Below are 24,697 nucleotides of genomic sequence, written 5' to 3'. Positions count from 1 at the left end.
CGAATCAGTGTGTTTCCTGGATTTTTTATGAAGAACGACAAAAGTCCTGTAGGAGGAGATTGAATGGAAGGATCAAAATAAGAAACAGTGTCATGAGTATTGACAATAAGATCAAGGGGTCCATCAAAGTATTTCACCATATCATGCTTTTATTTATTTACATTTGTCAATGTGAATATTCTTAAGAGAAATTGAAACAAGAAGGAGCAGAAAATACATGCTACAATCCTCATGGGTGACATTAAGATTATTTCATCAAGAGAACCAACTGAATCATGAGAGTTCAAAACTTCTATGGAATAATCTTAAAATAATTTCAAATCAATAAAGAAAACTGCAAATAGTAGTCACCAATAAACAATAGTTAGTATGCTCACGTGAGTAGTTTTCTCTCTTGCAGAATCAATAAGCATTTTTATTTTTATAGCTCATGTTTGTTGACATTTTTCACCCCTTTGTAATGATATTCAATCTCATTCACTAAGTGTTCCATGATTTAAATTCCAAGATTTAATCTTACTCCTCTAGAAAGGTTGCTTTATTAACAATTTTAAGCTTTAATTTAATTTAATTAATTTAAGCTGTACCTTTTAGAGTCATCCATGGCATTCACATTTGCTCCATTCTTTAAGAGAAAATCTGCCAACTCAGTGTTTTTTGCTGAAATTGCCAGCATAAGTGGTGTACAATCTTCCTGCAAAATCAAAATAAAGATACCATTATAATAAGCAAGCATTCTATATTTACTTTAATGCATTTTATGATATTTTGTGAACATCTTGTAAATTTGATAATGATATAGAAAGGAAGTATGGCACAATGGAACATTGGAGTTAAAAGACCACAGCATTAATCCTGTTGTCTATTAATTAATTCCTATGTGATCATTAAGCAAATTATATCACCTCTCTGGGCCCTAAGTTTCCTTACATTAAAAATGACAATGAAACTAGGTGTCTCTGGGATTCCTTCTAGCTAGTAATTATGTATTAAGAAGACAGAAATCCAGAATTTGTAAGAGACCATTTTGTATTATTCCATGGGTGTCTTCCTTTCTTGCCATTTTCATTTCATAATCAATTGTCCAAATGCAGCCAAACTTTTCCCCTCAGAACTCTACTAAAATAAAGCTATATCCTGGCTGAGTTTAAAGGTGACTAGTTATCTTTACCCATTCTTCTCAAAACAACCACCATGTCCACAACCACCACCAAAACAAACTAAAAAAAATATTGTCTTGAGAGGGTTAAACCCAGGAGAAAGTCATTCATCTAGACTTTTCCATTTCTTACCAACCTTCCTAACATGTTCTTTGTATTTTGTTTTTTTTCTCTCTCAAGTGGCAATGACTACAAATTAAGCCTTTGCTCCAAAAAATCAGGAGTCATTCAGTAATTCTAGAGAGAAAATTATTTTAAATGTGTAATAATTAGGATAAAGAAACATGGTACTTAAAAATTTTTGTTCCTGTGAAAATTCTGTCTCTAGTTTTATACCTAGTAGGAACAAATTTCAAAAATTTTTCCTAAAAAATTGTGACATTTCTTCATGTGAAATTCATATTGTAAAAATTTAAATGTAGAATAGAATAGAAAAATAAAATGTAGAATAGTAAAAAATTAAATGTATAATTCCACAATATCTGATGGAACTATTGAATTCTGGAGAGCAGACCTAATATATTGTGCAAAGAAGATTCTGGAGAGACAGATGTGATTAAATAGCTAGCTAGCAAGCTTTAAAGTCAATAAGACCTAGATTCAGGGCCTGATGCTGGCAAATATATATTGACTGGGTGACCTGCAGTACTGCAGTAAGTAACGCAGGGTTTCTTAACTTTTTTGTGTCATGGACCCCTTTTCCAGAATAATGCCTAAAATATGTAGAAAACTAAAACAAAACAATTACATTGAAATAACTATAAACTTATTATAGTCCTTTTAAAATTAATGGACCCCAGCTGAAGAATCCATGCTTAAAATACAGAGCAATTGCTGGTCTAAATCAGTAGTAGAGGGTATTTCCTTCTTAGGAATGAATGTGAATGTGAATGAATGTTTTAAGAAATCTCTTCCAGTGTCATGCCCACTCCTCCCCTTCCTCATCCCTCCATCCTGCATCAGAAAATTCTGAAGGCTGATGGATTTTGACTACGGAATGATTTTAATTTATTTCCATTAAAGAAATGCTTTCATGAATAAATGAATTATAAAACATGTGAAGTGGACATTATTTGATTTTTTAGCTGATAATTTACTTTATTATACAAGAGGTTAGCTTCTACCTTGTTTTTTGCATCAATATCAATTTTGTGTTCAATCAGTTTTTCTGCCATGAATTTGTTCCCACCAGAGGCAATATAGTGAAGTAGAGTGTTGCTGTGGCTATCCCTAAGATTAGGGTCTGCACCATGTTCCAGCAGGATTGTTGCACATTCTTCCCTTTGACACTCTATTGCCTGTTAGTATAATATGTATAAAGAAATAATAATATGATATAAAATTTAATATATTCAAGCATCATTAGTGATATTAAATTGTTAGCAAACTTAGTAACTTATTTACTATTAATTTTCTTAATCAAAGAAATCAAAATGCATTTCATGGAAAAGCATGTTTAACTAATGAATACCTTCATTAAAGGTGTTTTGTTGTCATTATCTAACAAGTCGAGTTCACATTTTCTCTCTATTAAGAGAGATACAACATCTGGATATCCATTAGCACAAGCCAGGTGAAGAGGTGTTCTACAGAAATGAGAGAGTAATGTTTGTTAATATACTACAACAATAAAAATTTTACCATTGTTTTATATATATATATATATGTATATATATATATATATTTATATTTTAATATAACATGCACTGTTATTATGCCTAAACTGTAAATCACCTCCAAAATAAATGACCACTCTTGTCACCTAAATACAAAATATGAATTAACTCTCATTGTTGATATGATAGACAAAATCGCTGGCAGGTGGGAGTAGAATATATCCAGTAGGTAAATTTAGATTTCACCAGAAATTAGCATGGGAACTTTGCTCAATTTCTGACCTTAGCTGCTTCACCTCTCCTGAAGAAATTTGCTGGTCCCTTGTTGGGATTAACCATGCTGATGTCAAATGGAGTTCTTATGGCATGGCCCACTGCAACCCAGAACTCATGAGTCAAGACATCTGCCAGCCTTAGCCTCCCTGGAACAGATTACAGGGCTTCACCCTGCCTGGTGGTCAAGTCTAATAACTTTTAATAACTAATTACTTTTCCCAATAAGAATATCCATCTACAACTACACATTTTTTAGTAAAGCAACTGCCTCAGAAAAAGGCCCTTACACATTTGCATATTGTATCTTTCTACAATCACATGGGCACATATGTGTGCATTCTCAACTAATGCTTACTGAAATGCAGCAGTGTACAGTTGAAGTGGCTCTGTATTGCTACAGGCTATTCCAGAAGAGTAAAAGTTTTGGAAGTTCTACCATGCTGGGAAGGTTTACAGTGAGCACTTGGTATATCTGCTGCCCATTGACCAACCTAACTAATGTCATAAAGATATCATCAGTTTGGTCAACGAAGGATGAATTTTTTATTCATAGGTCTATTTCAAGGTCTATCTTTGTGGTGTAGTTATTTCAGTCCTGTTTGACTGTCACCTCATGTTGAGTTTTCTTGATAAAGATATTGGAGCAGTTTGCCATTTCCTTCTCCAGCTCATTTGACAGATGAGGAAACTGGGAAACAAGATTGAGTGACTTGCAAAGAGCCTCACAGCTAGTATCTGAGGCTAGACTTGAATTCACATTCACAAAGATGGAGTCTTCTCGATTCCAAACCCAGCATTCTATTCAATGAAAACCTTGCTGCCCATAGCTGATAACATCAAGTTGTAAAGAGGTTATGTTATGTATTGGTAGAGGAAATATTCACAACAAAATCATATATTTCAGAAGTAATGAATGTGTATATAAATATTCATACATGTATGTTGTAATTTTTCTTGTTTTTGAGGACTCCTTTTTCCTTTTCCTTATGCCTTCTTCCAGAGTGTCTAAGATAGGTAAAGTGGAAGATATTTCTGTCTCCCCTATCCTCTCAACTGCAATGGTTGACATGCTTAGATGTAGTTTGATAAGGAGAAAAACTAGCATCTATTATGTCCAAGACACTGTGCTCAGCACTTTAGAAATATTACTTCATTTGATCTTTGTAAGAACCCTGGGAAGTGGGTATTATTCTCATTTCATACTTGAGGAAACTGAGAAACAAATTTTCTCAGGTCCCATTAATTAGAAAGTATATGCGACTGAATATGAATTCAAGTCATTCTGAGTATTTGGTTCTAATGACTAGTTAAATTAGTAATTAAATAAAACAAAAACAATAAAACAAGGCTTTTGCATCTCTTAAAAATAAACTGTTAATTTTAAAAGTTAAATTAGAAAAGGTGGAGATGAGATGAAGCCTTTTATTATTGACATTATCAAGGTAACCTTAAAAACATTTGAGATTGGTTAATTCAGTTTACACTCCTAATTTTATCTCTCAATCTAGGTGTCCCCCTTGCTTATCCAATGTAAAGGTCCACATTTTTGTTCAGAAAAGGGATAAGCAAAATTAAAGGAGACAGGGTAAAAGGATGATATTCCTGGGAAAGATTTGGCAGAAAAAAGAGCTAAATAGCAAGTGGAAAAAGGAAATAACTCCTGAAAAAACAAAATTTGTGAAATGGTAAGAGCTAAATAGCAAGTGGAAAAAGGAAATAACTCCTGAAAAAACAAAATTTGTGAAATGGAAAAAACCCATAGAACCAAACAACTCATTTAAAATTAAAGTGGACAAATACAAAAAGAATTTTAAAAGGTAACTAAAAATCAGAACTGAGCAAATGGAAATAAATGCCAACAAGAATCAGTCCAGTGAAACGAAAACAAAAAAGTTAGAAAATGTAAAATACCTCCTTGGAAAAACATGACCTGGAAAATAGATCTAGGAGGGACAATTTAAGGATTATTGTACTTCCTGAAAACTACGAAAAAAAAAGAGCCTCGACATCATCCTTCAGGAAGTCATCAAGGCAAACTTCCCTGATGACCTAGAATCAGAAAGTAAAAATAGCCATTTAAAATTTTACTGAGCACTTCCTGAAAGAGACCCCAAAATGAAAACCAAAGAATAATGTGGCTAAAATTTAGAATTATTAGACCAAGGAAAAATATTGCCAGCAGTCAGAAAGAAACAATTTAAATACAAAGGAGTCACAATTAGAATTACCCAGGATCTAGCAGCTTCCATTTTAAAGGATTGAAGGTTGTGGAATTTGACATACTGAAATATATGATGGAATATTTAAGAGAAGTCTATAGAGAATCAACTAAAAAACTAAAAAAATATGATGGAATACTTAAGAGAACACTACAGAGAATCAATTAAAAGACTTCTAGAAACCATGCATAATTTTATCAAAGTTGCAGGATACAAAATAAATCCACATAAATCATCAGTATTTTTATATATTACCAACAAAGTCCAGTAGGAAGAGATATAAAGAGAAGTTCCATTTAAAATACATGTTGACAATATAAACTATTTGGGAATCTACCTGCCAAGGTAAGTCAGGAACTATATGAACACAGTTGCAAAACACTTTCTACAGAAATAAAGTCAATAAATAACAACTGGAAAAAATAGCAAGTGCTCTTGGGAAGGCTGAGCAAATATAATAAAATGACAATATTACCTAAATTAATCTACTTATGTAGTGCTATACCAATCAAATTCCCAAGAAATTATTTCACTGATCAAGAAAAAATAATAAAGTTCATCTGGAAAAATAAAAGGTCAAGAATTTCACAGAAATTAATGAAAAAAAACAAAAAACAAAAAACAAAAAACAAATGAAGATGGCCTACTTGTGCCAAATTGCCAAATCTAAAACTATTTTACAAAACAGGAGTCTTGTGTGTATGTGTGTGTGTGTGTGTGTGTGTGTGTGTGTGTGTGTGTGTGTGTGTGTGTATATACATATTAGTTCTTAAGAGCAGCGATTAATTTTCTGCCTTGAAACTTTTACTCTTCACATATCCATATTACAACAGCTGGGACAGCTAAGTGGTACAATGGGTGCCTGAGTTCAAATCTGATATCACATACTTACCATTGTGTGATCCTGGTCAGGTTACTTAACCATGTTTGCCTCAATTTCCTCATCTGTCAAAATGAGCTGAAGAAGGAAAAGGCAAACCATTCCACTAACTTTCCCAAGAAAATCCCCCAAATATCCTCATGGATAGTCTCACACAGTCGTTTTTGAAATGTCAGCAATTCAGCAGGAGGGAATAGTATTTACTCTCACGTAGCTGTTGATTAAGAAATAATTAGTTGAACCCTGGTTAAAAGTAAAAGGAAGGAGTTTCCAAGTCATTAAAAATGGACAGGCTAGGATGTGAAGCCAGGTTTTGGGACTTCCAATCCAATCTCTACAAGGCAAAGACTGACCCTGCCCCTGCCCCAGGTGCGGAGGGGGTTTGATTTCTCCAGGGTTAATGGGGGGAGGGGGACACGGGCTCAAGTGGACGGATGGGGGGAGGGAATGTCAGCCTGTTCTCTCCCCCGCCCCCACCCTTTGCACTTACCGCTTCATTTTATCCAGTTCATTTACGGTGTTTTTTCCGAGCAGCAACAGCTGCTGCACCTTCACCACATCCCCGCGCAAGGCAGCTTTATGGATCTTTCCGAGGTCCTTGCTCTGGATCAGGTATCCTTGGGTGCGGTAAACCGGTTGGGAGCCAAAGAAACTCGGCAGGTTGAAGCGGCTAGATGAAGATTGCCCCTTCTTGCCGAAATCGAAAATCTTCTTCATCCTGGAGGCAGGCTTCAGGGCAGGGAGGTAGAACTCATGGGGGAGTCCTCTCTCCGGCCCTTCAGCCTGCTCGGAGGGGGACTTAAAGGGGAAATTAAAGGGAGAATTAAAGGGGAAATTAAAGGGAGATATTAAAGGGAGAAATTAAAGGGGGAATTAAAGGGAGAATTAAAGGGAGATATTAAAGGGAGAAATTAAAGGGAGAAATTAAAGGGAGAATTAAAGGGAGAAATTAAAGGGAGAATTAAAGGGAAAAATTAAAGGGGGAATTAAAGGGAGAATTAAAGGGAGATATTAAAGGGAGAAATTAAAGGGAGAAATTAAAGGGAGAATTAAAGGGAGAAATTAAAGGGAGAATTAAAGGGAAAAATTAAAGGGATAAATTAAAGGGATAAATTAAAGGGAGAATTAAAGGGAGAAATTAAAGGGAGAATTAAAGGGAGAAATTAAAGGGGGAGTTAAAGGGAAAAATTAAAGGGAGAAATTAAAGGGAGAATTAAAGGGAGAAATTAAAGGGATAAATTAAGGGAGAAATTAAAGGGAGAATTAAAGGGAGAAATTAAAGGGATTATTAAAGGGAGAAATTAAAGGGGGAATTAAAGGGAAAAATTAAAGGGATAAATTAAAGGAAGAATTAAAGGGGAAATTAAAGGGAGAATTAAAGGGGAAATGTCAATAATCCGAGGCCAGAGGTTTAGAAACCTGTGAGCCCCATAGCATTAATCATCGATTCAGAGCCGACTGCAACCCTGTCAACGGCAGGAGGGAAAGTGAACTGTGCGGGCTTTCTGCACCGGCTTTTATCAGGTTCTCTGCTCACGCGGATGCGAGGATAAACTGTCAAGTCACGCAGTGGTGAGGGCACGGGGGCCGGGTCCGTTGGCTCTCAGCGCGAGGAGTGCAAAGCTCCAGATCACGAGGATGGGTGAGCTCCAGGTCTCCCGTTAGAATCTCGGGACCCGCTCTGTTGCTTATTTTCTTAATGATGGCCTTCCTCTCCGAGATTGGGTTACTTCTGTAAAATGAAGAGATTCTACTCGATAATTTCTCAAGTCTCTTACAGCCGTTTAACAGTTCTGTGAAGCTGAACAGCTTACAGCCCAGCCTGGAAGGGACCCTAGGGGCCGGGATGGACAAATGAAGTGTAAATGCTCTTCTGACTCTTCCTTTCCCGTTACTTTCCCATCTTCAAATGTGTCAGGGAAGAATTTGTAAGGGACAGCCAGCCCGACAGCCGGTCTCAACCTGGCAGTCCTGGGTTCAAGCCCACTCTCTACAGAATTCTAATTACTTTATTGATGCTGTTATTAATGGAGGGGGCAGGAGGAGGGATTCAGTGGTTTATTGACAAAATATATAACACTTTTAGTTGAAAGATTTTTGTGTTTTTAAGTATGTTTCATTCTAGGAGAGACAATGATGAATTCATTCAGGAAGGAACAAGAGATACGGATAAGAAAGAGAAGAGTAAGGGAAGATATGACTATTTTCAAATATCAGGCACGGGTCACTTTATATTAGTTTATATCATACTGTTGCAAGCTTCCATTAGGACAGATCTTCAAAGCCTTCTTTGTTTTTAAGTCACATATAGTGTGGAGTAGAAGCTAGCAGTATGTTGTTTTACTGATTTACATTCAACACCCAAACCATAAAGACATTTCTGCAAAGGGAAACAATGCAGTTTATTATTTAACTAGTCTTGGCCTTTCCCCCTTGCTGCTTTTCCCTGCCGCCTCTTTAGGTTCCATTCACTATGTGAAATGTATCTTCTGCACCACCACCCACATTGATTTGTTCTTTCAGCTCCAGGATCACTGAATCTGAGAATACGGAAATTATGCATACCCATCCTAATGACCTCCCCCACCCCGTCCCCACTGCTCCCCTTGATTGTTCTCATCTTACTTCTGGTCTTCCCCTTTAGTTCCTCCTCATCTCGAATCCTTTGTCCCCTGGTCCCTTCCCCCTCCCTTTTCTTTTTCCCTTTCTTTCCCCTTTTCCTCTCCCCTTTCTCTTCCCCCTCCTTTCTTCTCTTTTTCCTACTCCTAGAGCCCCATTCCCTCTCCTTTGCCCCTCTTCCCTTCCTCTCCCTTTTCCCCTCTCCTCCTTTCCAAAAACCAAAATATTAGCTCATCCTGTAGCTCTTTTGGTCTCAGTAGGGATTATTTGTGATCCAGTTTGTAAATCCTGTAGTCAAGTTGTTGATTTTACTTGTGAAATGGCTGGTCAGTATCTATTCAAGGGATAGACTTATTCTAGGGTTTGTGCCTACTTGATGATATCCAGTAGAACTTCAATACTTCCATTTAGAAATTGCATATGATGTTCTATAACATTTTCTAGCATTTAGCACTATGCTATACTTTGAATAGATTTGGACAATGGCTTGGATAGTTGGAAGCCCCATTGAACAAGTAACAGACTCCATTATGGTAAATGTATTGTACTGTGTATATGTTGTGGACAAAAAAAATTGGTCATGAATTATATAATTATTTGAAAATACTTATGCTTCTTATTGGGGAGAAGGCCAGTGTACATGAAGAATAAACACGTAAATCTAGTTTGTTAAAACTCAAATATAGAGGCAAATAATTACAATTTGATGACTTACAGATATTTGGCTGAAAACTAGTATGAAATGTGTGGAGTCTGAAAATCATTTTCTTGAATACAGATGAACACAGACTAGATGAAAATGGACAAATAATTCCTCTTACAGTTAACATTGCTATTAATAGCTCCCACATACTTAGTATCTGGTGGTTTACACAATACTTATGTACTTTATTTTTACTGCAAATTTACAACAAACAGACATTTTTTATCATATTTATGTGGTATATTCTTTTTTTTAATTTCTTTTTTTATTTTATTCATTTTTCCAAATTATCCCCTCCCTCCCTCCACTCCCTCACCCCGATGACAGTCAATCCCATACATTTTACATGTGTTACAATATAACCTAGATACAATCTATGTGTGTAAATACCATTTTCTTGTTGTACATTAATTATTAGCTTCTGAAGGTATAAGTAACCTGGATAGATAGACAGTAGTGCTAACAATTTACATTCACTTCCCAGTGTTCTTTCTCTGGGTGTAGTTATCTGTGTCCATCATTGATCAACTGGAAGTGAGTTGGATCTTCTTTATGTTGAAGATCTCTACTTCCATCAGAATACATCCTCATACAGTATTGTTGTTGAAGTGTACAGTGATCTTCTGGTTCTGCTCATTTCACTCAGCAACAGTTGATTTAAGTCTCTCCAAGCCTCTCTGTATTCCTCCTGCTGGTCATTTCTTACAGAGCAATAATAATATTCCATAACCTTCATATACCACAATTTACCCAACCATTCTCCAACTGATGTACATCTATTCAACTTCCAGTTTCTAGCTACAACAAAAAGAGCTGCCACAAACATTTTGGCACATACAGGTCCCTTTCTGCTTTTTAGTATTTCTTTGGGATATAATCCCAATAACAGCAATGCTGGGTCAAAGGGTATGCACAGTTTGATAACTTTTTGGGCATAGTTCCAAATTGCTTTCCAGAATGGCTGGATTCTATCACAACTCCACCAACAATGTATCAGTGTCCCAGTTTTCCCACATCCCCTCCAACATTCATCATTATTTGTTCCTGTCATCTTAGCCAATCTGACAGGTGTGTAGTGGTATCTCAGAGTTGTCTAACAAATAGACATTTTAAGTGCTAGGAATGCAACTGATAAATGAAAGAGGCTATATTTGACCCCAGTTCTTTGGATGGCAAATTTAATAAAGCCATTCTTTTGAAGTTTCTCCTTGGTTTTCCAACTTATAGGATACATGAATATTGCGTGCCCTTTTCCCAGCTGTTTTTGAGTATAGATGATGTCTATCTGATTGAGTCTATATGATTGCTTCTTGAGGCAGAACTTAGTTTGGTTTCAATTAATGGAAATATGTCTTGGTCACATATATCATTTGGGTTTGCACTACCGGGTTTAATTGGGCTACAACCAATGGCCATATTTTATATAAGTATAACTTTAAATCTTGTGAATATGAGGGCCAACTTCAGAGAAGTCATCGTTTGTACTAATCAAGAGTTATCTGTATGCCCACACTGTTGGCTAAAGAACCAATGAGAAGTTTCAAACCCCTGTCCCCCTCCTCAAATGTTCTTTTTCCTTTATGGTTTCTTATCATAAGAAATCTTTACAAAGATTCATAGGAAAGTAGAGTAAGGGAATTGTGGAAGATTTATCTTTTTCAAAGTCACTTGGTGACTAAGTCAAAACTCAAGATGGATGAGCCCAGTTGATCTTACAAATTTCAGAAGGTCATGAGGCCCCAGAAGACCACTAAAGTTGTGGCTGTGGTATTTACTGAAGTAACAGGCTGAAACAAAAGGAAGAGTTGGCATTTGAGAAGGAGGAGCCAAGATTAAAGAAAAGTATAAAGCTAGGAAAATTTCATAGCCACTGTTTCTGATAAAAGGCTCATTTCTAAAATGGTTCTGAAAGAACCATGTCAAATTTATAAGAATACAAATAATTTCGCAAATGATAAATGGTTAAAAATATGAACAGACAATTTTCAGATGATGAAATTGAAATTAATGAGATCTAGATTAGGGGTAACGAAATGAAATTAGGGTTAATTGAGGTCTAGTGTCAGGCTCGGGGCACAGGGAGTCAAATGGAGCTCCCCTGCAACCCCTTTGGATTTGGCACAAGGATATGGAGTTAAATGAGTTCTAGTGGCGGCACAGAGTCCCCTGTAAAGGAATTTACAGGCCTGAAGACCTAGATTGATAAAAGAGGCTCATTATGGGGTTTGGAAGTTAAAGTCTAGTTAATAAAAGGTGTTAGGTAAAGAGAGAAATACACCAGAAGTTCCAGTGGACAGAGAGTCTGTGGTACAAAGCATGGTGCTAGCATGTTTTGACCCTCTGCAAAGAGATGATTCCAGCTTGTCTCTTTTATAAGGAGAGATTTAGCTAAAGGGGCCTATAGGTGCAGTCCCAGGTTAGTTCCTTGCTGGATTTCATCGGGGGCTAGAATTTGCTAGGTGGGGGTTGGGAAACCTGAGCAGATCATTAGAATGGGGGCTGGGACAGGAATTTTTGAATTTTTTTTTTGAATTTTGAATTTTTTTTTTGAATTTTGAAACAGGAGTTATTACTCCTTTTACAATTGAAAAAATCCCCATCAATCTGTGGAGAAGAGACATTTTACAACAATTAGGATTAAAAATGAACACTTTGGTTTTTTTAGGCAGAGCTGCTGTTGAAGGCCTACCAACACTTTCACCTGTTCCTGTCCAATGGAAAACTGGTACACCAGTGTGTATAGAACAGTGACCCTTAGGTAGCAATAAAATTCAAGTCTTATTAGATATAGTACAGGAGCAAATTGAACAAGGACACTTACAGCCTTCTCTAAGTTCTTGGAATTCCCCAGATTTGATGTAAGAAAGAAATCTGGAAAATGGAGGACCTTGACTGACTTAAGAAAGGTAAATGAACATATGGAAACTATGGGAACTCTTCAGCCTGGACTTCCATCTACTCAATTGCCTAGAGAATGGCCTCTTTGGGTTATAGACATTAAGGAGTGTTTCTATAGTATCCCTCTAGATAAGGAGGATATGAAAAGATTTGCCTTTTCAGTTCCCACTGTTAACTTAACTGATCCTTGTAAGAGAGATGAATAGACAGTTTTGCCACAAGGAATGAAAAACAGCCCTACTATGTGTCAAATGTATATTGCTGCTGCTCTTACTCCAGTATGAAAAGCATTTTCAAAAGTAATGTAATTACATTACATGGATGATATATTGGGATGTGCACCTGAGGAACAAATATTAGAAGCATGTCTACAAAAGACCATAGAAACACTAAGGAACTAAAAATTGCATATAGCTCCAGAAAAAAATTAAAAGACATGCTCCTTTTCAATAGTTAGGATATAAAGTATACACTAAGGTGCTTACAGTACAAAAACTTTCCTTAAGAACTGAGAAGCTAAACACCTTAAATGACTTTCAGAAATTAATAGATATCCAGTGGATGCATCCAATGTTAGGCTTGACTACTAATCCATTGCAACCATTATACGACATATTAAGGGGAGACAGTGCTTTAAACTCACCATGCCAACTTACAAAAGAAGGTCAAGAGGCTTTGAGAGAAGTTGAACTAGCTTTATCCAATGTGGTTGAAAGAGTCACTCAAAAACCCTTGGAAGTATCAGTTTTTGCTACACAAGAGGCACCCACAGCAGTCCTTCATCAAGGAGACAGTGTGATAGAGTGGGTGAATCCCCCAGCACAACCAGAACAAAGCCTTAGTCCTTACCCAAGTGCTTGTGGCTAGAATTTTATTAAAGGCCATTAAATGAGTAGTACAATTATCCAAGATAAAACTTGACAAGATATACACCTTTTATCCTAATGCACAAATTAATATATGCTATGAAACCATCCCAGAGAGGCAGTTTTATTAGCCATGGCTGCAAATTTTATACACGCATCTCCATTAAAGATAACCAGACTATTACATAATTGGCGATGTGTTCTTGAAGAAAAGGCTTCTAAAGTTTTTCTTAAAGGATCTTTACAGATGCATCTAAACATAATATTTGCACAGCATACTTTTGTGACTTAACTATGAAGAGAGTAGTCAGGACTCCTTTTCAGTCCACTCAGCAAAATGAATTGTATGCAATCATTGTAGTTCTTATTATCCAGGAGATATAATTTCTGATTCAGCCTATTCAGTAAGTGTGGTAGAAAGAATTGCCACAGCCCAAATAAAATATATCAGCTCTTTAAGGAACTTCAAGAGCTAGTGAGAAGGCATCCAGGTAAGATTTGTATCTTGCATGTCCATTCTCATAGTGGACTTCCAGGTCCTATTTTTGATGGTAATTCAAAGGCAGATAGCCTTATAACCATATTAGCCAATACTCCTTTATTTCAAGAAGCCCAAGAATCTCATTTTGTATATCATCAGGCTGCTCAAGCTTTACATTTACAATTTGGAATAACAAGAGAGGATGCTAGGAGCATAGTAAAAGCCTGTCCAGCTTAACTTCCTTTCCACACTCCTACACTCCCTCCAGGGAAGAACCTTCATGCTTTGAGACCCAATGAAATTTGGCAAATGGATGTGACCCATTATAAATCTTTTGGTCGTCTGCTTTTTATCCATGTTGTGGTAGACACCTTTTTAGGATTCACTTTTGCATTAACAGCAGCAAAAGAGACAGCCCTAGTAGTCACTGACTTCCTTATAAAAGCATTTGCAATTATGGTTGTGCCACAAGCAATAAAAACAGACAATGGACCCGCATATACCTTTAAAAATATTTGCTAACTTTTGTGCACAGTATAAGATTTTACATACCACAGGCATACCCTTTAATCCTCAAGGACAGGCAAGAGTAGAGAGGAGAAACAAGAGACAATACAACACTCCTCCAAAAACAAAAGGAAGGGGGAGCCACAGGTAACCCTAGAGAACTTCTAAATCTAGCTCTTTATACAATTAACTTGTTGATTTTTGACAAAGATGCCCTGGCCCCAGCAGACAGGTTTTATAACCCACTGGAAGGGCAGCATCCAGTGCGACCAGCTCCACTATCTTTAGATAATTGCCAGGTGAGTTGGAGAAGACCAGAAAGTAGTGAATAGGAAGGACCAGATGGGGGGAGAGGGTTTGCTCGTATCTGTACAGGAATCAGACTGGTGCCAATGAGCTCTATTTGTCTCATCCATCAGAGCGAGATGGAGCAAACCCTTGAAAGGAAGGAGAAGACCAAGAAACATCAGATGTTTCCATCACTGATTGTGCCCACCACTGAAAGAGAATGGCAGTTATGGCAATTGACTCATGGATATTAAAATTTGATAATGAGACTGATGCAGGACTTCAAAACCTTCAGGAATCATTGCAATCCCAGTGACATGTAAAGTTTGTTGTAGGACTTAAAAGCCCTCGGGAATCATTGGATTCTCTGAGACATGATAAGAGTATTGCAGGACTTCAAAAACTTGCAGGGATCATTGGATTCCCAGATACATGCAGTAATGGAAAATAGATTGGTTTTGGACTGTCTCTTGGCTGTGAAGGAGGCATATGTGTGATTGTTATTTACATACCCTGTAACATGCCCTCCTGGCAGTTCCAATTACTAGTCTGTCCTAGGCCCAACAGTGTACCTTTGACCACTGACCTTTGCAGTGTCAACTCTACCCGGCATCGCCTCCTCTGAGGCCTTCAAAGATCTCTGGCCATGATCTCTTGAATCTATAGTTTAATAAACGGTAGCACACTCAAGAACAGCCAGGTGTAATCTTAAAAGCCTTTATTATTCCTACTCACAACATTGCCCTGACTTGTTGGTTCCTTAGTGAACACCTGGTCTGAAGACCCATGTGTTCACTACCAAACTTCTTACCTCTCTGGGCTATCCATCCACTTGGCTCAGCTACCCAGGTTAGGGAGCCAGGTTAAAGAGAGTGACTGCTGTCTGCAGTGGGCTTATAAAGGGCCCAGGAGGTCACACACACAACCAATCAGCGAGAGAGTTGTCACCCATGGATACATGATTTGGGCATAAAATTGTTTGTAGAGTGAACTGGATGACCTTTATGCTTTTTAAAAATACTTCTGCCTACATCTTGCTTTGCTATAAATTTGGAAAGCTAGAGTTTATATACATAAAGCTCATTTTCCAGGGGAAAAATCCAGATAGATAATAGAGAAGCATCAAAGCATCAACAGTGAATATTCAATGGCAAAGCAAGGCAATGGATTAAGGACCTTAGATAAATAACTTCATTAATAGACAAAAGATACAAGTTGCAAAATGATTCTAAATCTGGGGAAATCTCTTCCAGCTGGCATGCTTCCTAACTACTTCCTGCTAATGCAAGTGCTGAACTGATGTAATTATTTATTTACTTATTTGTTAATTTATTTACTTTGCCAGGGTGGACAGTAGTATTTGGTGGGGATAATATTAGGGAATGTCATCCCGTAGAAATTATTCATAAAGCCACATTTTTAAGAAAATAAGATGAAAGTAAGGTAGGAATGGAAGAATCATGGTGCATAACAGAAAGAAGGCCAATGGAATGGACCGTCAAATGCAGGTAGAGTTGTAACATATACATTTGGACTATCAGAGACTATCTCCAGGGCTTATTTCAAATCCAAAGGGACACCAACTTTTATTCTGGCCAATGGTATTGCATCTTGACATCCTAGTAAGAGAAAGCAATTCACACTTTGCAATGGAATAACCCGGTGCTAAAACTTCATTAGCACATTTGCAACTTACACACTTACAACTTCAGCTGAACTGGTGTGAGTCGATATTTGTGAGGGGAAAGGGAAAGGATCAGTTTTAAACCTAAAACTGACTCTTTACAAAAGAAACAACTTGGCCAGTGCAGGGCTTTTGGTTATATTGAGTTTGCTTTCAGAATAGGAGGAGATTCAGGATCTCTCCCAAGATGTTAAAGGCTTCCTTTTAATGTAAATGCTTTGACTCATTAAATTTAACTGACCACTGACAATTTTAATATTTGGATTCAGTAAAAAATGTATATGAGCACTACTTGTGTTTTACTAAAATAATGGATTTCTAGCACTGAAACTCAAATGAATACCGTAGAATTACTATCCTTCATAAAACTAACTTCATTCATATATCAAAATTCTATTCAGTAGTTTAGACGTCTTAAGATAGGGGACAGCTAGGTGGTGCAGTGGATAGAGCAGTGGATAAAGCACCAGCCCTGAATTCGGGAAGAGCCAAGTTCAAATCTGGTCTCAGACACTTAACACTTCCTAGCTATGTGACCCTGGGCAAGTCACTTAACCCCAGCCTCAGGAGGAAAAAAAAAAGTCTTAAGATATCATTAAAATAGGATTATAAACTTTGATATAAATTCATAGTTTAATAGAAATGGGATTTATAATATAAAGCATATTTATAATGTACAACATTATTTTCTCTGATATAATTCTTTTTTCATCAAGCAGTTGATTAATTTCCTGAATTGATTTGGATTTCTCTTGAATTGCTCCCTCTTCCAATGCATGTCAGCCTCTTCTTTTATCACTTACACTCACAAAGAATCCCCTAGGACAGAGACACATATAAGTGACTTGCCTAGGACAATACATAGGACAGAGATAGGATTTGAAGCAGTTGATCTTTGCTTTATATAATAGGTCAGTTCCTAAGTATTGTTTGATGGGTACTAGTTCTGCAATCCCCGATCACTCCAAAGTGGACTGAGAAAATAAGTTGGCGAAACTATAAGGCTGAATAAAGAAAAGATGCACCACCTCAAAGGACTACCAGGTTCAGACAACATTATTTCAATATATAGCCAATGAGGTTGGTTCACTGAGCAAACCTGCATGTCTTAATGTGTTGAAATTTTTCCTTTCAGATTAATACCCACTCTAAACCTTATTGAAGGTAATGAAAGTAATGAGACAAAATAGGAAAATAATTAAAGAATTATTAAATTACATTAAAGTCATTCCACAACCTATGATGGGATAGATATGGAAAGGTTTAGTCACAGGACTCTGACATCATATTTGATAAGCATGTTTTCTATAAGGTCATGGAGCTTTTAGAAGGCATCATCGAGATATGCTGTCTTCCAAAATATGCCTGCTAACCTGGCTAAAGTTCTGTAAACTATAGAGTAGGAGATGCTACTATTTTATTTACATTTATGGGATACAGATTCTACAGCTCTAGCTTTGGGCATGTTTTTACTCTTTCTCATGACATCTTTCTTTCACCAGTTTCAGAGACTCTTAGTAACCACTTTTCTCTGCCTTCTCAGGACTTTCTTTTCATTTTTCATTTTTGTTTTGTCTTTTGTCTTGCATATGAAACCTTCTCTTGTAGAGAGCTGGAACTCTGGAGAAGAATACTTGAAACAAGGTGCTAACTCAGTGGAACTGATAATGGTTCTCTAGTTCACATATATACTTAGTACTTAGTATGATGATGTAATGGTTCTCTAGTTCACACATATTCAGTAGTGTAATGATGTAACTATACTGGGGTATTTAAACTGGAGACAAAGACTCAGGGGAGGAAGACTAGTTGAGACTGGCAGACTGTAAGACTGCTGGAGGAGACTGGGTCAGAACTATGACAGACGCAGACTGTGTAAGAAATAAAGACTTTGGACTCATTCTTGTCCATTCTCATGGTGTCTATCCTGTTGAGACCAAGGACCTTCTGGAAGACCTCCAGAAAACTAGCCGAGATATTACATTCTCTAATAAATCAAAATGTAGATAGTGTTCCCTTTCTCCAATACCTGCTGAGTTGAAGAATCCACCTTTATTTTTAGCCTGTGTTTATGCAATTGATGAGCAAATACCCTATAGGGGACAACTGTTCCTTTGATTATACCTCCTTGGTATGAAAGTGAGCCAGTTTCTCCTATGGTTCAACCATATACTAATTCCTTAAAACTCTGCTTTTAATCCAGTTTAGCTGCATTCTCTCCTTCCTTGCTCACCTCTATTAATGGATTAAGATGGTAGCAAAAAGTAGCAGGTACCCATAGGTGTTAGCCACTCTTCTTTAAAAAACACAAAACTGAAGTGGAAAATCTCAAAGTAAGCTCCTCATCTTTTTAAGCAATTCCAATTGGTTTAGCAGTTGGATGTGAATATTTTAAGCCTATCTAATTCTGACCAACGAGAACATACTCTTAAAGCAACTAGATGGGCCTGAAGTCTAATAGATGTAAATTTAAATCCAACTTCAGGTACTTATTATATGACTCAGAATAAGTGACATATGCCTTAATCCACTACAGAGGGAAATGACAAACCACTCAGAGGTCTTTCCTTAGAAAGATATAGCAGCACAGTCATCAGTTGGATGAAGTAAATCCCCACAGAAGATGGAGGAGCAAGCTTCTCCTTGGGCAGGAGGAAATGATATAAGCTATCACAAGTGAGATGGTGAGATAGTACTCTTCTTGATCCCTTTTCTCCTCATAGCAAAATTGTAATGAGTGGAATGACAGAAGCTTTTGTTGCATTGTTTTTCCAGTTCAATTCATGTCCAGAGGTTCTCTGATGCAATAGATCTAATTATACTTTCTTTTGCCATTACTAAGTAATTCCTAATTAGTGAACAGATAGTGAGAGCTAGCTCAAACATCAGTAGCAATAATGTCAACATCACTAAACTAGATGATTTACATTGTAGGCTGACATATTCAAATGACAACTGAAAATTAAAAAAAAATTCTCCACCCAAATTTTATATATGGCATGTGCAACTACCTAATTTTGTTTACCTAACTTTTTACTAAAACCAAAGGGAAAAATCACTCTACTTTCCTTTCTAGCTATTTTCATTTAAATGTTGATCCTCTAGGAGGATGAGATTTTGCTAGAAAAATATTTTTAAAAAATTTTAAATATTTTAAAACATTTTTAAAAGATGACCCAAATGAATTAATTTTAAAATTGTCAAAATAATTGCAATTGTAAGAAAAACTTCTGGGACGGGATGTATAAACACACTGAATAGTCAATTGCAAAACCGTGCACAGAGAATAAGTTAAAATAAAATGTCTGCCTTTCAAGACATGTGAAACATTAGGTTAGGTAACACAAGATAGCCTATAATTTACTTAACCAAACTCTTTCTGCTAAATAGAACCTCAATTTGATCCATAAGCTGTCCATGAAGACTTAGTTATCCTCACATTAATTTTAGAAATGACTAAGATTTAGATTATAAAGCTCAAATCTTATGCCTGTATTTTATAAGAAGCTCAGCTATGTTCTAGTATTAAGCTCTGAAATAAAAAATTAATATTGGGGGTGGAGCCCGGACGGAGGAGAGTAGACTGGTCTTTGGCTGAGCTCTTTCTGGTTTTCCTCAGAATCAACACCAGATCAAGTTTCTGAATGAGTTTTAGTGTGATAGAAACCACAAACATTTGGAGTGTAACAAATTTCCAGCAGAAGATATTTTGGGAAAACTTCAGGAAAGATCTTTCAAGTATTAACTTTCCAGGCCTGGAATAAGATATGTAGGGCAAAGGAGTTTGGACCATGGCTAATGATCAAGTAGCCAACAAAACAAAGCTAAGCGTTTTCTTTCAGGGGATAAGATAGATACTTCAATGATATGGGGGGGGGTTCTTAATTATTTTTGATGAAATGACCAGAGCTAAGCAGAAAATGTGAAGAATAAGAAGGGAAAGAGGGAAGAAGAAATGTTTACATCACTACATGGGAAGATATGTGTAACTTTTTATTTTTTTAAAGAAACATAGGCATGGATAATTTTCAACATTTCCCCTTGCAAAACTCTGTATTCTAATTTTTTCCCTCCCTTCCCTCTACCTCTTCCCTTAGATGGCAAATAATCCAATATACTTTAAACATATGTAATTGTTCTATACATTTTCCCACACTTCTTGTGCTGCAAAAGAAAATTCAGATAAAAAATAAGAAAAATGCAATCAAAAGACACAAAAGAATGAAATTTTGTTGTGATCCACCTTCGGTTTCCACAGTTGTCTCTCTGGGTACAGATGACTCTTCATGCCAAGAAAATTGGAACTGGCCTGAATCATCTCATTGTTGAAAAAAGTCATGTTCATCAGAATTATACATTAATATTCTTGCTGTGTACAATGTCCCCTTTGTTCTACTCACTGCACTTAGCATCAGTTCATGTAAGTCACTCCAGGCCACTCTGAAATTATCCTGCTTATTGTTTTACAGAACAATAATATTCCCTAACATGCATATGCCATAACTTATTCAGCCTTCTCCAACTGATGGGCTTCCATTCACTTTCTAGTTTCTTGCCACTATAAAAAGGGCTGCCACAAATATTTTTGCATATAGGGGTCAGCTCTGTGGGAAATAGACACAGTAGATATATTGCTAGATCAAAAGTATGCAGTTTGATAGCCTTTTGGTCACAGATCCAAATTCCTCTCCAGAATGGATCAGATCAAAACTTCAACAACAATGTATGAGTGTCCCTGTTTCCCCATATCTCTAACATACATCATCATCTTTTTCTGTCATCTTAAGCCATCATCATCTGGAGGTGGTTAGTGGTACCTCAGAGTTTTCTTAATTTGCATTTCTCTGATTAATAGCGATTTAGAGCACTTTTTCATGTGACTAGGAATGGTTTCCGTTTCTTCACCTGAAAATTGTTTGTTTAAATATTTGACCACTTATTAATGGGAGAATGCTTGAATTCTTATAAATTTTAGAAATGAGTCCTTTATCAGAACCCTTGAATGTAAATCCCCCACCTCAAGTTTGTTGCTTTCCTTCTAATTTTATCTGCATTGGTTTTGTTTGCATAAAATTTTTTAACTTAATATAATCAAAATGATCTATTTTGTATTCAATAATGTACTCCAGTTCTACTTTGGCCGAAAATTCCTTTTCCACAGATCTGAGAGGTAAACTATCTTTTGTTCTTCTAATTTGCTTGTATTATTTATGTCTAAATCTTGAACCCATTTTGACCTTATCTTGGGACTGGGTGTAAGGTGTGGGTCAATGTCTGCGTTCTACCATAATAATTATTGTAAATAGTTCTAGTTTATCCCAATTACATATGACTCTTACTGATGGTTTTAAATCGATGCTAGTGATCATTTTAAGGAAGACTCCATTTATTCCTAGATACTCTAGTTTAATAGGAATTTGTGTTAGACTGTTATCAAATGCCTTTTCTGCATCTCTTGAGATAATTATATGATTTGTATTAGTTTGGTTATTGATCGTCACTTATGCTAATAGTTTTTCTGATGTTGAACTAGCCTTGCATTTCTATTATTAAATTCTACTTGGTCATGGTTATTATTCTGGGCGTAACTTGTTGTAATCTTTTTGCTAATATTTTATTTAAGATTTTTGCATCAATATCATTAGAGAAATTTGTCTATAATTTTCTCTGTTTTGATCCTACTTGGTCATTTGTGTCATAAAAGGAATTTGGTAGGACTCCTCCTTTCTCATTTTTTTCCAAATAGTTTGCCTTGTATTTCAATAGTTCTTCAAATGTTTGTTAGAAGTCACATGTAAAACCATCTTGCTCTATTAATTTTTTTAGGGAGTTGATTAATAGCTTGCTCAATTTCTTTTTTCTAACATGGGACTATTTAAGTAATTTATTTCTTCTTCTTTTAATCTGGGCACTCATATACTGTAAGTATTCCTCAATTCCAATTAGATTATCAGATTTATTGTCATATAGTTGGGCAACATCTCTAATCTCCTCCTCATTGGTGGAAACTTCTCCCTTTTCATTTCTGATACTATCAATTTGATTTTCTTTCCTTTTTCTAATCAAATTAACTAAAGGTTAATTTATTGTGTTCTGTTTTTCATTATTCATTTTTAATTCAATAGTTTTCTTAACTGCAATTTTATTAATCTCCTTTTATTTTCAGAATTTGATATTTGGTATTATTTGGGGGTTTTTAAATTGTTCTTTTCCTAGGTTTTTTAATTGTACGTCAAATTCATTGATTCTTCTCTTTACTATATTTCACTCACTCATTGTGTAGGATTAGATTATTTGGTTTCTAATGAATTTATGATTTATTTTCCCCTGGCCTTTTATTGCATCATGATCAGAAAAAGATGCACTTAGTATTTCTGCCTTTCTGCATTTGATTTTATCATTTTGTACCCTAATCCATGCTCAATTTTCGTATAGATTTCATGTGCTGCTGAGTATTTTCCTTTCTGTCTCCATTCAGTTTTCTTCAAAGTTCTATCATACCTAAGTTTTCTATAATTCTATTTACCCCATTAATTTTTTTAAATTTATTTTATGGTTCTATTAAATTCTGAAGAACAAATTTGAGATCCTCCACTAGTATAGTTTTGTTGTCTAATTCATCTTGCAACACTCTTAACATCTCTAGGAATATAGATGTCACAACACTTGGTGAATATATGTTTAATATTATTTCATTATCTATGGTACCCTTTAGCAAGATGTAACATCTTCATACAGCATTGAAGTGTACAGCGATCTTCTGGTTCTATTCATTTCACTCAACATCAGTTGATGTACGTCTCTCCAAGCCTCTCTGTATTCCTCCTGCTGGTCATTTCTTACAGAGCAATAATATTCCATAACCTTCATATACCACAATTTACCCAACCATTCTCCAATTGATGGACATCCATTCATCTTCCAGTTTCTAGCCACTACGAAAAGAGCTGTCACAAATATTTTGGCACATACAGGTCCCTTTCCCCTCTTTACTATTTGTTTGGGATATAAGCCCAATAGCAGCAATGCTGGATCAAAGGGTATACACAGTTTGATAATTTTTTGGGCATAGTTCCAAATTGCTCTCCAGAATGGTTGGATTCTTTCACAACTCCACCAACAATGTATTAGTGTCCCAGTTTCCTACATCCCCTCCAACATTCATCATTATTTGTTCCTGTCATCTTAGCCAATCTGACAGGTGTGTAGTGGTATCTCAGAATTGTCTTAATTTGCATTTCTCTGATCAGTAGTGATTTGGAACACTCTTTCATATGAGTGGATATAATTTAAATTTCATTATCTGAGAATTGTCTGTTCAGATCCTTTGACAGCTTATCAATTGGAGAATGGTTTGATTTCTTATAAATTAGGGTCAGTACTCTATATATTTTGGAAATGAGACCTTTATCAGAACCTTTAACTGTAAAAATGTTTTCCCAATATGTTACTTCCCTTCTAATCTTGTTTGCATTAATTAGTATGGTTTGTACAGAAACTTTTTAGTTTGATGTAGTCAAAATCTTCTATTTTGTGATCAATAATGATCTCCAGTTCTCATCTGGTCATAAATTCCTTCCTCCTCCACAGGTCTGAGAGGTAGACTATTGTCTGTTCCTCTAATCTATTTATGATCTCATTCTTTATGCCTAAATCATGGTCCCATTTTGATCTTGTCTTGGTATATGGTGTTTAGTGTTGAGCCCTATCTAATTTCTGCCATACTAATTTACAGTTTTCCCAACAGTTTTTTTCAAATAATGAATTTTTATCCCTAATGTTGGTATCTTTGGGTTTGTCAAAGACTAGATTGCTGTAGATGTACCCTTTTTTATCCTTTGTACCTAATCTGTTCCACTGATCGACCGGTGTATTTCTTTGCCAATACCAAATGGTTTTGGTGACTGCTGCTATATAATATAGCTTTAGATCATGTATATCTAAACCACCTTCATCTGACATTTTTTTCATTCGTTCCCTTGCAATTCTCGACCATATGAATTTTGTTGTTATTTTTCTTCCATATGAATTTTGTTGTTATTTTTTCTAGGTCATTGAAATAGTTTCTTGGGAGTCTGATTGGTATAGTCTAAATAACTAGATTAGTTTGGGGAGTATTGTCATCTTTATTATATTCGCTCGGCCTATCCAAGAGCACTGAATGTCTTTCCAATTATTTAAATCTGACTTTATTTTTGTGGCAAGTGTTTTGTAATTTTGCTCATATCATTCCTGACTTTTCTTTGGTAGATGGATTCCCAAATATTTTATGCTCTCAACATTTGTTTGGAATGGAATTTCTTTGTATCTCTTGCTGTTGCATTTTGTTGGTGATATATAAAAATGCTGAGGATTTATGTGGATTTATTTTGTATCCTACAACTTTGCTCAAATTCTGAATTATTTCTAATAGCTTTTTAGCAGAGTCTTTGGGGTTCTCTAAGTATACCATCATGTCATCTGCAAAGAGTGATAGTTTGATTTCCTCATTGCCTACTCT

The 24,697-nt window shown here is 36.0% G+C and overlaps 1 protein-coding gene across 3 annotated transcripts in view; it reads right to left on the bottom strand.

The window, feature by feature from the left end:
- Positions 1-8,513, bottom strand: part of LOC141544763 (uncharacterized) — a 46,042-nt gene extending 37,529 nt beyond the window's left edge. For 2 of the 3 annotated variants that reach the window (XM_074271277.1, XM_074271278.1), the window contains exons 1-4: positions 6,642-8,513; positions 2,632-2,746; positions 2,285-2,458; positions 588-694 (exon numbers count right to left, since the gene is read on the bottom strand). In XM_074271277.1, coding sequence (XP_074127378.1) covers positions 588-694; positions 2,285-2,458; positions 2,632-2,746; positions 6,642-6,868 — 623 coding nt within the window. In that variant the 5' untranslated portion in view covers positions 6,869-8,513. The remainder of the gene's footprint in view (positions 1-587; positions 695-2,284; positions 2,459-2,631; positions 2,747-6,641) is intronic. The other variant, XM_074271279.1, reaches the window with a different exon arrangement.
- Positions 8,514-24,697: the final 16,184 nt, after the last annotated feature.

The sequence above is a fragment of the Sminthopsis crassicaudata genome, chromosome 5 (assembly GCF_048593235.1).
Source record: "Sminthopsis crassicaudata isolate SCR6 chromosome 5, ASM4859323v1, whole genome shotgun sequence".
NCBI classification, from domain to species: Eukaryota; Metazoa; Chordata; class Mammalia; order Dasyuromorphia; family Dasyuridae; genus Sminthopsis; species Sminthopsis crassicaudata.
The sequence above is the reverse complement of the archived record's forward strand: the minus strand, read 5'-3'. Positions and strand labels throughout refer to the sequence as shown.